General features: G+C 34.3%; 1 protein-coding gene across 2 annotated transcripts in view; it reads left to right on the top strand.

Moving 5' to 3' along the window:
* The window catches only part of Pex7 (peroxisomal biogenesis factor 7), a 62,623-nt gene that overhangs the window by 6,820 nt on the left and 37,792 nt on the right, over positions 1-18,011 (top strand). For both annotated transcript variants that reach the window (XR_013424817.1, XM_005329797.4), the window contains exons 4-5: positions 10,790-10,867; positions 11,229-11,337. Coding sequence is in view for 1 of the 2 variants with exons in the window: in XM_005329797.4 (XP_005329854.2) it covers positions 10,790-10,867; positions 11,229-11,337 (187 nt within the window). In the remaining variant the exon portion in view is untranslated. The remainder of the gene's footprint in view (positions 1-10,789; positions 10,868-11,228; positions 11,338-18,011) is intronic.

The following is an 18,011-nucleotide window of genomic DNA, read 5'->3' as shown; positions in this document are numbered from 1 at the left end:
TAGTTCAGGATGCTATAGCAAGGTATCATAGACCGAGTGGCTTATAAACAACAGAAATTTGTCATAGTTCTGGAGGCTGGGAGTCCAAGATTAGGATGCTATCATGACCAGTTTTTGGTGAGAGCCCACTTCCAAATTTCAGACCATTGTCTTCACATTGTATATTCACATGGTAGAAAGAGGGTATGCAAGCTCTTGAGAGTCCCTTTTATAAGGCTAGTAATCCCATTCTTGAGAACTTAATCCTTGTGACCTGATTGAATTGAAGGCCCTACTTCCTGCTGACATCACATTGATGGTTAGGATTTCAACGACAAATTTTTGGGGAACACATTCTGTACATTGTATATACCAGGTGCTAAGAAGCACTTAAAAAAGTATTTTAGGTCAAATGAATGCTTTGAGGAGTTTATAAATATTGTTGATAAATTAGTAAGTGAATGAGTGTACACAGTTTCAATGTTTTTCACTGGTATGTTCAGGGAAGCTATGTTATAAAATAGAGTAGCAAACAATGGGCCGTCTTCTCCTATGGAAGGGTGAACATCATGGTTGCTGTCAGTCTTCGGTATGAGTCCTAGCTCTGTAATTTACCAGTTCTGTGACTTTGGGCAAGTTACTTATTTTTTTCTAAACCCTAGTTTCTTCATTTGTAAACTAAGCATAATAGTAATTTGTATCAGGGTCATTGTGAGTGCTTGGACCAGAGCCAGCACTGAATAAATATGAACTATTACCATTTGCTGTTATAATGGTATTAGAAAAATGTAAAATGTGTTAGAAAGTCTCTGTTTACTTATTTTAATACTTGATTACTTGTGACAAATGCCCTATAATCGATTTTCAGATGTTTAGATGAATCAAAAAGGAGAGATCTGACAGATATTTTAGGCCTTGAAGAATGAAGGTCTTGGTGATTTGAAAAGAAAGAAAAACATTATATATGTATACAGCTTCTAAAGTTGGCATTGAAGCAGCAATCAGATTCTTCTCTATATTGTTTAACTGGTGTTTGCTGAAGCCATTATTACTTTTGAACTCTCAAAATGCCTTTGTTTAGATTACTTCTGAACATATACTAGAAGTGGGAAAATAAAAAAAAATTTAAAGTTCAGTAAGAAGGAGAAAAAAATGAGTGTAAACCCAGAATTTTGTTTTTCTGATTCATGATTTATGACACAATATTGTTGATAGTGAGTTATGTTGACCTTAAAGATGATGTAGAATCAAGCTAGGCATGGTGGCATAGGCCCAGCTACTTGGGAGACTGAGGCAGGAGGATTCCAAGTTTGAGGACAGCCTGGGTGACTTAATCAAGACTCTGTCTCAAATTAAAAAATAAAAAGGACATGGGGTATAGCTCAGTGGTGGTATGCCCTAGGTTCAATCCCTAGTACCAAAAAAAAAAAAAAAAAATAGGAGGATGCAGAGTCAATGTAATGTTTATTTCAGCTTTTCATTTTCAAATTACTTATTAAAATTTTTTAAAATAGTTAAATTTTGTCAAAATACCAAGGATTATTAATTTGCTGAATTTTTATAAGTATAATTCATTAAAGTTTTTGAGCATAGCTTATGAAAATTTACTTTGAACTAAACATGAAACTTTTAGTAACCTATTATGGAGAAAATATATTTGATTATACATTTTTTAGTAATGGTGTGCTATGTGGTTAAAATCTTGTTAACTTTAAAAAAATGAATCAGTTATTCACCCTTCATTAATGATAGGTGCTGAGAAGGCTGTAATGATGGGTACCAGTAAGAATATTAATGTAGAATGACAACCATTCATACATTTAACACTCATGTGATCCATTTAGATATATATTTACATTTAAAGCTACATAATAGATTTGCTGTCTAGAAGGAATTTTTTTCTTCCTTCCCCTCCTTCCTCTCCCTTTCCCTCCCCTCCCCTTCTTTTCCTTAAAAAAAAAAATTGGAATGGTTAGAGGAAGGAATTAGACTCAATGTACTTTCTTTCTCATATTTAGAAACATTCAGCCATTTGTTTTAGAGTAGGTTACTGTAGTAAGATTTCTTTATAGTTTGAAATAGTAGTAAAACTTGTGATTGTGGAGGAAAATAGTTTCTAGTTAGGTATCAGTTGAATCAATTCTCTCATTTTAGATTTTACTGCCAGTAGGATGTAATATCTGTATTGGTCAGCTTTTTGTTACTATGACCAAAATACTTGACAAGAATAATTTAGAGAAGGAAAGGTTTATTTTGGTTCACAGTTTCAGAGGTTCAGTCTATTATTAGCTGACTCCATTGCTCTGGGCCGAAGGTGAGGCAGAACATCATACCTCTTCCAGCCATGCCTTACCTATCTATCACCCATTTGGCTCATTCATACTAATGGACGGATCAGGTTACAACTCTCATAATCTAACCATTTCACCTCTGAACATTCCTATATTAACTGTGCTTTGAGGGAATACCTTGATCCAGTCTATAACAATATTGATTGTTACTTTTTAATCCTTATGTTTTAAAAGCATGGCCTAAATGAAAAATGATATGTGATGGAAATAGGCATCTGCATAAGTTAAGATCTGTGAAAGAGTGTGACACATTCAGGCAACCTCAAGTTCTTTGGTCTAATTGGAGCTTAAAGTGTGTAGTAGAAAGATGGAAGATGAGGTAAGGAAGAGGGATAAAGGTCATTTCATGATGGACCTCTATCTTGTGCCTGGCTGGCAGGATTGGAGTTTATGCTGTGAAAATTCAAGAGAAAAATGATTATATAGATTTTGGGCACACCCTGTTGGTATAAAGCAGGACACACATGGCTGGATAAACATTACCCATGTTCCACTTAATCCACTTTTTTAAAGCATCAGCTGTTATATAGGACTAGACAAATCCTTCAGACATTTGAAATTTTAGCATTTAAAATGAGAAAGATGTGCAAATTCTTGTTTTAATTCAGTGGTTCTCAGACTTTGCCATACTTTAGTTAGCATCATCTGGGGAGTTTTTAAAAGTCTTCATGTCAGTTCACAACATCTAAGGATCGGAGCAAGCCATCAGTATTATTTAAAGATTCCTAGATGATTTCTGTGTACAGTGTTTGGAAGCCACTGCCTTAATTTCATAGTAATCATATGTGTATTGTCTAGTATTTTGAAGATTATAGTAATCAAAATGTAGATTTTAAAAATCTTTAATAAGGGGAGTGATTTACTTTACCTTGCAAAATCATTATTCACAGTCCATTTATCTAATCTCAAGGCTTTCTAAAAAATTTTAGAGAAAATGATAATTTTAAATAGATGGAAACTGTAATGTATTCAAGTAAAGAAAAATTTTCATGCATGATTACTGCTACTGTATCTGTCATTGCTCTCATTTACTCAGTGTAGGTGTCAACAATACACTTGTCTCCAAAGCAAGTTAGTGAGTGAACCATAGATGGGAATTGGAACCCCATCTCTCTTATTTTAGAATCTATTAAGAAACATATGTAGGAGAATTATGCAATCTTATTTCATAATTTTAAATCATGAAACTAGAAATTATTTTTAGTTTTGCTGCAAGCTCATATGAAATGGATTTATTTGCAGAACTTTTTAAATATATGAGGAATTTTTTGTAAGACAGCAATATAAGCATACGTATTTTAATTTTTTACATTATTATAAACATGTATTACATTTTATATGTATATATTTCAAAAAGAAACAATAGAGGGCTGGGGATGTGGCTCAAGCAGTAGCGCGCTCACCTGGCATGCGGGCGGCCCGGGTTCGATCCTCAGCACCACATACCAACAAAGATGTTGTGTCCGCCGAGAACTAAAAAATAAATATTAAAAAATTCTCTCTCTCTCTCTCTCTCTCTCTCTCTCTCTCTCTCTCTCTCAATAAATATTAAAAAATTCTCTCTCTCTCTTTAAAAAAAAAAGAAACAATAGAAAGATGAAAAAACTGAAAAAACTAATAAGGCTTTTAAAGGGAGTGGGGAAGAAAGGGGAATGAGGACAAAGATGAATATAAGATTTCTCCATATTTTTTAGGTAGGCTCATTGAAATATTTTATATAATTAGGAATCACAATTTGAATCAGAAAGAAAAAGGCAATGCTAAAAATTGAAAACAAACAGAAACAAATTAATATTGTTATCTGCCAAAAGGCGCCATGATCAGGTATTAAAAATAATGATTTCAAGTGACTTTAAGAAACCAGTATTGTTCACCCCAATGGGATTTTGATAAACAGTAAAAATTTTAAACTGCATTCAGAAAAATCAATGCTATTATTTGAAATTCTTATATGTATATCACAGGATAAAGCTTAACAGTAATTATGTCATCAGAAACCAAAATTTTTAATATAAGAAATAAGAGACATGGGAATATAGGGTAAGTAGAAACTATCTTAAAATTGGATGTTTTGTGTCAGAAAGCAAGAACGTTACAAGGGGCCATTGGCTGCATGTCCAAGGTTCAGAAGAAACAACTGGAAGTGGTTTTTAGTCAAAGATGGGACAATTTGAATATAACAAAGGATTATAGCAATGAATTGGAGTATAGGGTATATACACACCCTGTTATATATGTATTTTCATTCATACATAAAATTATAATTATTAGAAAATAACTGATCATTAAAGATTAATATGATAAACAAGTCCTTATTCTGAAAACTGATAAATAAAGATAAAGGAACAAGGCATTTACCTTGCCTTTTCTGTGTGAATTTTATTGTAGAATAACAAAAAATTGATTAAATTTTTTTATAACAGAATCCTAGCTAATATATGCAGAAGGAATAACAGAATTAGAAAATCATCATTTAGTAGCCCCTAATGAAATAATGACTGTAGGCGAGGGTCATCCATGGATGTTAAAATCATTAATTTAAGATTGAAACAGTCTCTGAACAATCTAGGATCACTAAAAGTGGGTCAATCAGAAATTATATGCTTCCTAATATAATAGGAAGCTACAAAAACATTGAACTGAATCTGATTAAGTCTCCAGATCTAACTTCCAAATTAAGGAAATAGGAAGGGTAGAGGAAGAAGTTAAATACCACTACGAGGAAACAATTAGCAAATCCAGAATATAAGACAGGACCAATAACTTGGTTGCTTGAGCAAGTAAATACTATGGGAAAGGTATTTAGATTAAGAGCCATAACAGCTAATTGTAAAATATGGACCTTATTTGGATACTGGTTCAAATAAATCAACTGTAAAAAAAGAAAATATATTTTTGTGATAATCAGGAATATAAGAATATAAATTGAGTGTCAGTTGATATTGGAGACTTGTTAATCTTGCTAGGGGTGAAAATGCATAAAACTTAATAACTAATGTAAAAAAAATCCTTGTCTGCTAAAGTACTTATGAGTAAAATGGTCTGATATTTAAATACTTTAGCAGTGAGTCAATCTGTCAATAATGGGACAGATAAAACAAGATGGGCAAAAAATGTTGATAGTCACAGAAAGTGTGTAATAGGTACCTGGGGATTTATTATACTATTCTCTGTAATTTTGTTCATGCTTTAAAATTTCCATAATGAAAAATTATTTTTAGATTTAAGTTTTACATTAAAAGAAATTTGTAGCCTTTCTAATTGCTTAGTAATTAAAAGTCAGTGTCCCTATCCTTTGCATTGATACAGATAAGTAAAAATTTATGGGCATAGTTTGTATTTGATGGTTTTTAATTAAATAGACCAACTTTAAAAGGGCATTATTTTACAGTAGATTAAAAATGAGTTCTTTGGGAATTAGTTTCAGTAATAAAATGTGTCCTCTCAAACTAGTTTTGCTGAAGTTCAGATTTCATAAAGCAGCACAAAACATTGTTCAGTGTTTTAAATTTTTTTTCTTTTTCCATTTTTCTCATTTTTTTTCACCACTGCCAAGAGTAATTACATAAGGTAGGCATTTAGAAGACCCTGCTTTTAAAGCATAAAATCCAATGCTGCATATTTTTCTTCCTTTTTATATTTAATTTGATCATTTGCCATGTCCACTCTGAGGTAGTAAAAGAAGAAATGAACTATTCAAATGGAGGGGCCAGAGGAGTAGGGTGAGAGGCAAAGGAAAGGGGAAAAGGATGGACTATGGGCCTTCGACAGTCAGTGGTCATTGTGCTAAGATCAGTGAGAAGTCATTGCAGATTAAAAAAAAAAAGCTATGAAATATTTAATACATTCAAAATATATGTAAAATGTAAAAAAATGGTATATTGAACACTTGCATATTCACCATCTAGCTTAAGAAATAAAACATTACCTGCCCCATGGAAGTCCCTGATTACCCATCTCTAATCCTATCCCTCCTCTCTCTCCTTTTTTCCTTCCTTCTTCCCAGGAGTAACCACTAACCTCAATTTTCTATTTATGTTTTCTTTTTAGCTTTACTACCTATGTATGCATTCCTAAGTCATGCATAGTTTTGCATGATTTTGACCTTTGGGTAATATGAATCAACATGAATCTCATAATGTTGAGTGAAGATAAGTTTGGAAGTCACATAGTCTGAAACCATTGGAAGGCTTTTTACAGGGGAGTGACATTTATACATTTTTTTCCTTCCTTTTTTTTTTTTTTTTTTTTTTTGCAGTACTGGGGATCAAACTCAGGGTCTCACACAGGCTAGACAAACACCCTACCACTGAGCCCAGCCCTTTTTTATTTTATTTTGAGACAGGGTCTTGCTAAATTGCCCAGGCTGGGCTTAAATTTGTAATTCTTATATCCCTGATTATCACAAAAATATATTTTCTTTTTTACAGTTGATTTATTTGAATCAGTATCCAAATAAGGTCCATATTTTACAATTAGCTGTTATGGCTCTTAATCTAAATACCTTTCCCATAGTATTTACTTGCTCAAGCAACCAAATTATTGGTCCTGTCTTATATTCTGGATTTGGCTAATTGTTTCCTCGTGGTGGTATTTAACTTCTTCCTCTATCCTTTCTATTTCCTTAATTTGGAAGTTAGATCTGAAGACTTAGTCAGAAGCTGGGATTACAGGCATATGCCATCATACTTGTCTTAATATTGTTATTATTTTTATAATTTTTAAAATGCAGTCTGGTAATGGATTAGAGGTGAATAAGAATAGATGAGGAAAGCAGTTAAAGGATGGATCTCTTCAGAGAGATTACATACAGACTTTTTTTTTTTTTTTTTTTGGTATTAGGGTTGGAACCCAGGGTTGCTTTACCACTGAGCTGTAGCCCAAGCTCCTTTTATTTTATTAGGCAGGGTCTTATCAACTTGCTGAGGTTGTTCTTGAAGTTGCCATTCTTCTGCCTTAGCCTCTCAAATCACTGGGATTATAGTTGTGTACCACGTCACCTGGTGACACACACACACTGTTAACCCCCATCCTTTAGGATGTTATCACTCCTAACTCTTTACCCTTGCTGTTCCTCTGATATGGAAGACTTGTTTCCTACTTAAAGTCTTTTCTAGTTCTATCTGAAGCCTTTCCTCTCATATTTGCAGAGTCCAGTCTTTTTTCACACTGAAATGTCTGCTTAAAGAGGTCGTTCCTGATTATTTTATTGAGAAGTGACCCTGCCCTTGTTATTATTTTCTGATTTCCTTATTTTTCTTAATAGGTTTTTAAAATTGCAACTTGAAATTATGCATATTTTTATTTATAAGTGTCTTCTGCTTAAATATAATATCTGTGAGGGTCAGTCTTATCTAATACTGTAACTGCTCCTTTCCTTGTGCCTTGTACATAGTAGATGCTTAATAAATGTTTGTTGAATAGATTAGCAAATTGATTTGAGATTGGATTAACAAAATCCAGTTATTGTTTTTCATCTGTCTCCTTAAATATCTTTCTGGTTCTGAATTTTATTCAAAACCTGAAGTTAATGTCCAAACCATATTCATACTAGACATTTCCCCTTGGCTGTCTTGCTGTGACTTCAAACTTGGTGTGTATAAAATTATACATTCATGTCCACCTTCCAGTGTTCCACTTTTGTTAATGCCACCATAACTGATAGTTGACAAAACCCTGGTATTATCTTGCTTTCACTAACCCTAATCCCTAGGGTGCTATTTATGTCCGGAGGCATCTGGGGTCACTGTGTCATCTCTGATTTCTGCTTACTGACATTTTAGCCAGCCCTCAAAGCCCTACTTAAGTCTTTTCTTCTGGGCATCAAGCTGAATCTTCCATCTTACACCGCTTTTGAACTTAATATCTGTAGTTCTTTCATTTTCAAGCATGATCTCCCAGCCTGCTAGTTCCTTTACTATGTCCAAATACTTTAAACATAGTAAGATAAGTGAGGTATTTATTGATTGAGTTGACTATGTTTCCTTAATTTCCCATTTAAAACAATTTTTTTAGTTGTAGATGGACACAAGACCTTTATTTTATTTATTTATTTTTATGTGGTGCTGAGGATTGAACCCAGTGCCTCACTTGTGCTAGGCAAGTGCCCAACCACAAGCTACAACCCCAGGCCCTATTATCCCATTTTTAACCATGTTCTGTCCTTAACTTTGTTCTTGAGACCTATTACTTGCCACTTTGTTGTGTGACAGATAAGAAAGTGTCATCAGCATAATTTTCTTCTCTTCTGTTCTGCTAGGACTGGGTTCTGTCTGAGCTGATGGAAGTGCCTGCAGTGTTAGAAATGACAAGTCATAAGGTTTTGACTCTGGCATCACACTGGAGTTGTGAGGAGGCAGGGGGCTATGAGCTGAAGATGTTAGTCTTTAGCTAGCAGTTCTCTATACTGTACTCAGTGACAATGCAGGTGGTGAAAGTAAATTTGATTAGCTAAATTATTTTAACCAATAATTAATGAGTGCCTCATTTATTGTGATGAATATAGTGTACTCAAAGCTCAGTGGTTTTGCTCATGAGGAGTCTCCAAAATCTAGCAGGTATGGCAGTTATTTAACATTACTTTTAGTAAAATTTGCCAAGTGCTGGATTAGAAGTGGGTACAAACTGCTGGTGGAGTGCACAAAAAGGAGCATCTGACTCACTTGGGGGTTTCAGGGAAGTTTCAGTTCATAAGGGAAGTAATGAGGCCACATCTTGACAGATAAATGGGAATTCACAAATAAACAGGAGCTTTAAGTTCTTAGATAGGAAGAATTCACAAGCAAAATGGAATCATTCTGAGCCTAAATGCAGCTCCAGTGAGGATAGTACCCAGCAAGGGTAGTACTATTTAAAACTATAAAGTTTTAAATTTAAAAAAAATAAAATTATTAAGGTTCCGGAAAAAAAAAGAAAATTTTACATTTTGTTCATCATGGATTTTTTTGCATTATTTTTAAATTTTAAAAATACTGCATTAACAGATTATTTATCTTGATGACCAAGTTTTAGGGTAGCTAAGTGAGTGTCTTATATACCCTACTCTAGTCCTGGCCCACCTGCTGCCCATATTCATGCAAGAGGGAAGGCACTTGGAATACTAAAGGAAGCACTCATAAAGTAAACAGAAGGGGCAGCAAAAGCCAAGAGCTGTTGGGCATCTGTTAGTTATTGATAGAAAAAAGAGTTTGGAAGCAATTGCTAAAGATCTTGACAGCTAAAGAATTTGACTTTATCCTCTAAATTTCCTCTATTAAGGGACCATATAGTAAATATTTTAGATTTTCTAGGCCACCAAGTAACTGTCACAAGTACTAAACTCAGCCCAAGCAGCACACAAAGCAGCCATTATCAATGATTGGGTATGGCTATGTTCCAATAAAACTTTATTTACAAATCAATCATAGGGTCAACTTTGGCCCTGGGCCACTAGTTATAGTTTTCCAACTCCTGCTCTAAGCTGATGTGAAAAGTCAAAAATAACAACAATAAACTTTAATAACAACAAAAATCTTCATTTAGCTTTGGGTGCCAGATGCTCTCAACACTTTGTTTTATATCCCATTTAATCTTCACTTCTATGTAGTAGATACCATATGCTAAGGTCATTACGTTCCCTAAGTGTTACTTTTTAAGATTTCACATCTAAGTGACAAAACATCCAGATTGTAAAGGCAGTATTGGTATTACTGGTTTTTTTTTCATCAGGCTCTAACATGACTCAGTATATAGCACTGAGAAGCAGACAGCAAGTAACCCTTACTTATCACAGTAAATCCCATACACTTATATTTCCTATGTATATGTGGAAATTAAGAGTTTTAAGATTCAAAATAACCTCTAGCTGGTCATATTTAATGATATATACTCAGGTCCATGTCAGGATTACTTTCATCAAGTATAATTATGCACATATGTAAGTTTTGAAATGGTTCCCTGAGAGCAGTGAAAGATAATAGTGGCAGTGGATAAGTAAAGCTGTTTACCAAGAGATCTGAAAGGATCACCTGGTTTCTATAAGCTTTTTTTTTTTATCTTTTAAAGAAAGGCCAGATAGTGATATTAATTGAATTTTAATGCTTTCTGATAAACATTGACCAGGCAAGCTTTTTTTTTAGATGAGTAACTTTCTAATCTGCTTTGACATTTCTTCATGGGTGCTACAAACAATGATTTGTTGGTAGGTTTAAAAATATGTGTAATTTGTTTTAGTGAAGAAGGTTTGGAAATATCCTGTAGAATCATATTAAGGGCAGTTGGAGTCTCTACAAGGAGTATGCATGGAGGTATAGACAGAATTTCCTTTCCATTTCTCAAACATCATGTTGAGATGGCTAGGACTTTATTTGATGTTTTAATAAAGTAAATTGGTTGTTCTAGCTGGCTATCATTGTAAAGAGATAAAATATAATATTCAATTTAATATTGTTATGCTTTCTAAACACATTAAATGTTTTTAGGTATATAGTGTTGATTGGAGCCAAACCAGAGGTGAACAGCTTGTGGTGTCTGGCTCATGGGATCAGACTGTCAAAGTGGTATGTCAGCATTGTATTTAAAAACAAAAACTCTCTTCTCCCGTGCTTCTACTGAATTTCTTTTCCAAAGTATTATTCTGTAACTTAAGAATTGAACGATTTTCTTTTTAAAAGATATATTAGAACATTAGAACTTAAAATTTTCTAGTCTTTTGGCTAGAACCTAATTAGCTTAGCATTGATTATTTTGGCCCCTTAAAGACCACCTTGCTTTTTATGAAAATAGATCTTAAACCCTTGAGATAACATGTGTATTATGTGTATATGTAAATATATATGGTATATTGTACATGCAATATATGTAAAAGCATACATTTGAATTTATCTCTGTTAAATAATTAATCTATTCATTTATTTGTAGTGGGATCCAACTGTTGAAAAGTCTCTGTGCACCTTTAGAGGTCATGAAAGTGTCATTTATAGCACAATCTGGTCTCCTCATATCCCTGGTTGTTTTGCTTCAGCTTCAGGTAAACAAATCTGAATTTACCAAAAACTTTACTTGCAGTGAGGGTGGCCTTGTTTTTCCCCATTAGGTGGCACTGTGTACCCTAAATTCAGAGAAAAGTGGAACATGTTACTGTTCTTTGGTGCTCTTAAGAACTTTCATTCTTTATTAACCTCTTTAAAAGAATTAGCTGAGACTCAAATTGCTTTCCAATGAATCAATGAATCTGAGTCCTAAAGGATATCTCCTTGTTTCCTGGCAAGGACAGATTTGTGGATGGTAATGTCATAACTGAGATAATAAATTTGAAAGAGAAGATCTTTTGTCTTAGAACAGTATTGAACCTGTGAGATGCAGGGGGTGTGATTGGAGGGGGGTTGTCAACAAGAGGTTGAGTTTGGAGCTAAAAAGTCTGGTCTTGTGAATAAAAATTGTGTCCTTGGCTCATGATTGGTAACCAAAGCCATTGTAGTAAATCAGAGGAGTCAGGGAAGACTAAGTAGAAGAAATCTTGAAATAGAGCACGCCTGGGCAAACTGCTAGCCTCATGTCAAAATGGTTCTCTGACAGTTTTTATAAATAAAGTTTTGTTGGAGCACAACCATATCCATTCATTTGTATGTTGTGTCTGGCTGCTTTCACACTGTAGTGGCAGAATTGAGTAGTTATAGAAACCTAATGCCTCTCAAAGCCAAAAATACTTTCTGTGTAGCCCTTTACAGAGAGTGTTTGCTGACCCCTGCTATAAAACCTTGAGGGGAGGTAAATAATTGGAAACTTTTATGCACAGTTACTTGTTTAGAGGAGGAGATAAGACAATAACTAGAGGAAGAAATAGTGTACTTCTAGCATTATCTTCTTATTTAATTATGCAGTATCCAAAGATAGGCAACCACTAGGTAAGATGTGTTCTATTCTTGATAATAAATTATGTCAGTGCCCTGAGTTTTTGAATTATGTTGAATGGTGTTTAGTTTGCTTTTAGTTGCTGTGACCATACTACCTAACAACAACAGAAAAGAAACTTAGAGACGGGAAAGTTTATTTTGGCTCATAGTTCCAAAGTTTTAGTCCATGGTCAGATGAGTCCATTGCTCTGTGCCCAAGGTGAAGCAGAACATTATGGTGGAAGGGCATGGGGGAGGGAAGCTGCTTACCTCCAGGTGGGCAGGAGGCAGAGAGGAGGATAAGGGAGGAAGGGGCTACAGGGAAGATGAACCTTTCTAGGGCATGCTTGCAGTGGTCTACCTCCTCCAGCATACCTCATCTGCTACAGCTACCACCCAGTCCATTTAAACCAGGATGGACTGACTACGTTACAGTTTTCACAGTGTAATTATTTTACCTCCAGACATTCCTGCATTAACACAGGAGATTTTGGGGGACACTTCATATTCAGAACCATAACAAGTAGTTTCCATAGGAAATATAATGACAAATTATTTTCATTATTTTATTATTTTTAACTTTAAAATTAAAAATAACCAAATTTTTTGTGAATTCTGGAAGTATTATTAAGTTGAAGACACTCAAACAAAAACTTTGAGGTAAATTCTATGCAAACAAATATATCCACTTGGATTATGCAATTTTTTGACATTCTAGTTGTGAATAATGGTAATATCTATGTATGGAGCCATAGTTAATTTAAGAAACATTTTGTTCTTTGATAAAATGAACATTTTCTAAAATGAAGAGTAGTTTATCTGTGAACTTATGAAATTAACACACTTTTAAGAATTTCTAAGTTATCTGAGTTGTAACTTTCTTATCCATGATCTGAATTAAATCTTTTCCAAAATATCAAGTCTTTTGTGATGAGACCACTAAAATATTGTTCCTACTTATATTTCCTTTTCTAGGGCTGAATTTCTTCTTTGATATTTTATTTTTCTGTGGCACAGCTAACCATAGGCTGTATATATATTAAGTAAACAGCAATGTTAATATACTTTGAATTTATTAACCATTTAACCTATGTCTATAACTTGAGTTAATCATCTTTTATGCTTTTAATTTAACGTAAAGGATGAATTTCATGCATGTAGTCAGTCAGATCTGTGAGATGACCATAGTTCAGTTTAATTTTTTAAATTCTGCCTTTTTATATTTTTTACCATTGGTGAAAAGCCCTAACATAGAATGTTAATTTGATTTACATTCACATAATTTTCTTAGGGGAGGAATGTCCTTGGCCTTATATGTACTATTTCAATGAGGTCATTTCAAACTCTAGATGGAATTAGTGGTATAAAAAATTTCCACCTTCAACAATAGTAAAAGTAAAGGTATGTCTGCTGAGGGCACTAATTGGCAGCATTCACAGTGAATTAATTTTAATAATAAGTATAATTTTGCATATTTGGAAAAATACCAGTAAGTAAAACTTAAACTACTGATAGAGTTTTAAAAACAATTATTCTACCTTGCTGTAATTGATATGCAGTTTTGTTTATGTTAACATTTAAAGTTCTAAAATTGCCTTCATTTGTTTTGGAGGGGGGTTTGTTTTGGATACTGGAGATTGAACCCAGGACCTTGAATATGCTAAGCCCATGTTCTACCACAAGGCTACACCTGCACCCCACCTTTATTTGTTTTTAACCATGTTCTTTATAGGCCTGTGACCAAATATAAAATCTGGTGACAAAATCATGAACTAATACAGCTGCATTTATTTAAGCATCTGTGGAATGGTGTCTATTAGGCCTTTATTTGAACTAAGTCACACATATCTCTTCCTTTTACATTGGCTTTTGTGAAGCACTTTATATTATTGACTCTGGATATTGCACATAGAATATTCAGTGTATGAGACTGAACAGTAGAAAAAGATTAATTGTAGAATGAGCAGTATAATCTGAATACTTAACTTTTAAACTACTCATACAGGGAAAATGGATAATATATAGAGATGGTCTTTCAGGGGCTGTGGCTGTGGCTGTGGCTCAGTGGTAGCACACTTGCTTGGCATGGGTAAGGCGCTGGGTTTGATTCTCAGCACTGCATATAAATAAATAAAATAAAGGTCTATTGACAATTAAAAAATATTTTTTAAAAATGATCCTTCAGGCTGTGGCTGTGGCTCAGCAGTATCACACTTGCCAGGCATGTCTGAGGCACTGGGTTCGATTCTTAGCACCATGTATAAATAAATAAATAAATGAACGAATGAATAAATAAATAAATGTCTATCAACAACTTAAAAAAATCTTAAAAAGTGGTCTTTCATAGAAGCTTCTGTTTAATTATATTAACTTCATGTGTTATGTTAGAAATACAAATAGTAGTCATGTTATCCAGGACTTCTTTAATTAAAAGTGAAAAATATTCTGACCCAAACTGCATTAAGGAAGAAGATAATTTATGTTCTGACACAGTTGAAAAGTCTAGAACTGGCTTAGGCTTTAGAGGCTGGTTAGATGTAGGTCTCTGTCCTGTTATTGGTTTGGTGTCAGGTACCATATGTTGGCAAGATGGCAAAAGCTCCAATCCCTACATCCTTTCTAGCTTTTTCCAATAGGAAAGGAAGAGATTCTCTTGTAGACATTCAAAGTTTTATATTCTGTCATTGGTTCTGATAGGTACATGTGGATGTCTCTGCAGCAGTCACTCTGCCCAAGGAAGGGGATGAAATGTTTTGACTCACTTAGGTCTGGTTTAGCCTCTGCAGTTGGGAACAGAAAATGGGAGAAGGCAGTACCTAAACTACCTGTGCTGAGGAGGGAAAGAGTGAATCTGATTCAGTAAAAGTAGGTAGGTAGATTCTAGAAGGCCAGTCTTCATTAAATTAGGTACATGTAAGGCTTAAAATAAATCAGAAGGGATTTAATGAATAAAGCATTGAACCTTTTAGCTCTAAAATCTGTTCTTTAAAACAACCACAACAAAACCTTTTAAAATCTTTCCCTATGAAATTGGATATAATAAAGCTGTTTAGAATTTTTGAAAACTCATTGGAAGGTTGATTTATTGAACATTTACCATTTTCTTTCTTTAACGTTTTTACTAGTTGTTGATGGACCTTTATTTATTATATGTGGTGCTGAGAATTGAATCCAGTGCCTCACACATGGTAGGCAAGCGCTCTACCACTGAGCTACACCCGCAGCCCCAAACATTTGCCATTTTATTGACATAGTCCTTCATGATGCTTTTCAAATAGTAGCCTGTTTCATAAATTTGAAAAGATTTAAAATTTGTTTTCTATTCTGCAGAACTTTTGTAAGGAGTTGTGGTGTAGTAAGCAGTAAACTCTTATTGTGCCATAGTCATTCCAAGGGAAACAAGAAAATTGCTTACCAAGCCATGTCAATGTATTAGCAGGCAAAGGAACTACTTACCAGATTTTTTTTTGCTTGTCTTGTTTTCATACATTTCCTATAGCACTGTATATTCTTTTATAGAGAATAAAATAATAGGAAATGTATAATGTATAATAAATGTATAATCTCTTATAACTGGATTCCTTTCACAGGTAAAGACTTAAATATTTTTGATTGTTATTACATGAGATATGGGAGCAACCATCTAATAAGATGTTTTAAAACAATATAATAAGAGTTTTAATAAACATCTAGTAAGAATTTTAAAAACAGATCCGAGGTTTATTTTGATTGTTGAGAGGGACATTGTCAGGTTCAGTCAGATATTTATCGAATATCTGTTTACTAGGCATAAGAGATTAAAGTGAGGAAAAAAATAGAGCTTTCCTACTAAAGCATATTGTCCAGTAAGAAAGAGAGATGCTAAGAAAAAACTAGAAGCACATGATGGTAAGGGGTGTGAAGTTCTTTGCAGGAGAGGTACTATAACACAATGATTAGGTACGTGGACTTTGGAGCTGGACTGCCTGGGATCAAGTTCTGTTTTCCTCACTATTGTGTGACTTTGGTCATGCTACTTGACCTCTATATTTTCATTATTTCTAAAATAAGATTGATAGTAATACTTCATCATGGCTCTGGAAATGTTACCTCCTTATGTAACACGAGTTCCTGGAATTCTATGGAAACATTATTAATTCCTGAATTTATTAAGGTTGTTTGGTAGGGATTCTTCCCTGAGGAAGTAGTGTCTAAGCTGCTACCTATGAACTACCTATTGTTAGGAGATGAGGGGCAGGAGGCCAAGGGATGGGATGTGGATAGAACAGAGCATATTTGCAAAGGATCAGAATGGCCTTTGCAGTGCATGTGTGCTGCAGGAATGAGCAATCTTGGCTTTTCTGAGAATGAAAACTCTGAGCAGTGGCTGAAAGTATCTTGCTCTAGAGAATATGGAGTGCACAGTTAGGTAATAACATACTAGTCCAGTGAAGAAGAATATTTGAGCTCTTTATATAAAGAGGATTAATATGAAGCAAACTTTCTTTTGAGCCATGAAAACTAAATTACTGCTTTTACAGACTCCATATAATTGCATAAGTCATAGCCATGCCTGAATGTGTGGGGTCTAGCCAGTAGTTAAAATAAACCTCATTCTACTGTAAGAAAGTCATATTACATCTGATAGGCATCTGGCATTTCAATTAAATCATTGGTGCCCAAAAGTACCCTTTTGGTACTTAGTTCACTCTCTTTGTACTCATTATTCTTACCTAATTTCCTCTTACTTACTGCAATTTGGAATTAGACATAGTAAAAGCCAGCACTTCCTATTCTGGTTCTGTTGCCAATGGCAGGTCTGCAAATGATAAAGAGAAGCTGGTAATTCAGGTGGGTCTATGGCATGTCATAGGACTCTGATAAACGTCTGGCTGATGATGAAAGGCCAGTTGTCTGGAAGATGTGATTTTAAATATCGATGTCCTGAAAGAGTTGAATGAGTCATTCAGTATACGATTTGGCTAGAAAGTCTTTTCTTTTACCTAGGAAAGAGAGATGAGGACAGAGTACCAAATGTGTAACCATAGGAGTGATTAAAAGTCTTAGCTCCTGCAGAGCAGTCTTTACATTTTTGTATCCCTTCGGTTAACTGCACTAGAGGGACAACCTAAACTGACTTTAAAAAAATGTTGTTTGAATATGATGGTTCAGAACTATAATATTATGTCAAGAGAAATAGAGTAGCCATTCACACAGCCTTTGTTGTGCTGTTGTTTAATCTTTTACACACATACAGAATGGCATGTATTCTTATGTATACAGCCTGATGAATTTTCACAATGAGCACATCTGTGCAATCAGCACTCTGTCCAAGAAACAGAACTGTACCAGAGGACCCCCTTCTGTTTTTCAAGTCACTACTCACCTTCCCAGACACTCCACCCACGGTAAGGTAAATATGTCTGCCTTCTGACAGCACAGATTAATAATGTTGCCTTCTTTATACTTTTGAGTCTTCTTTGTTTTGTTTGACACTGATTCTTTTGAAACTCAGCCATATTAGTGCTAAAATAAGTTACTTCGTCATCTCCTAATTTATACTCATTGTAATGCATTGGTACTTTAAGGAAATTCATACATTCAGATAATGTAATTATCAGGTGAATACAAGATAATTGGACTTTAGGCAGTGCTTTAGTCATGGCTGTATCAGACCTTATAGTTTCAGGTGTAGTATTAAATATTAGTTTTGAAAGTGAACAAGCATCACTTGTACACTTTGTATGTTTTAGTGGAAGCTTCAGACCAAATCAGATGTTTTTATCTGGGGCTAGGCTTTTGTAGAGATGAAACTTGGGAGAATACCATT

The sequence above is a fragment of the Ictidomys tridecemlineatus genome, chromosome 8, assembly GCF_052094955.1.
Source record: "Ictidomys tridecemlineatus isolate mIctTri1 chromosome 8, mIctTri1.hap1, whole genome shotgun sequence".
Lineage (NCBI taxonomy): Eukaryota > Metazoa > Chordata > Mammalia > Rodentia > Sciuridae > Ictidomys > Ictidomys tridecemlineatus.
The sequence above is the reverse complement of the archived record's forward strand: the minus strand, read 5'-3'. Positions and strand labels throughout refer to the sequence as shown.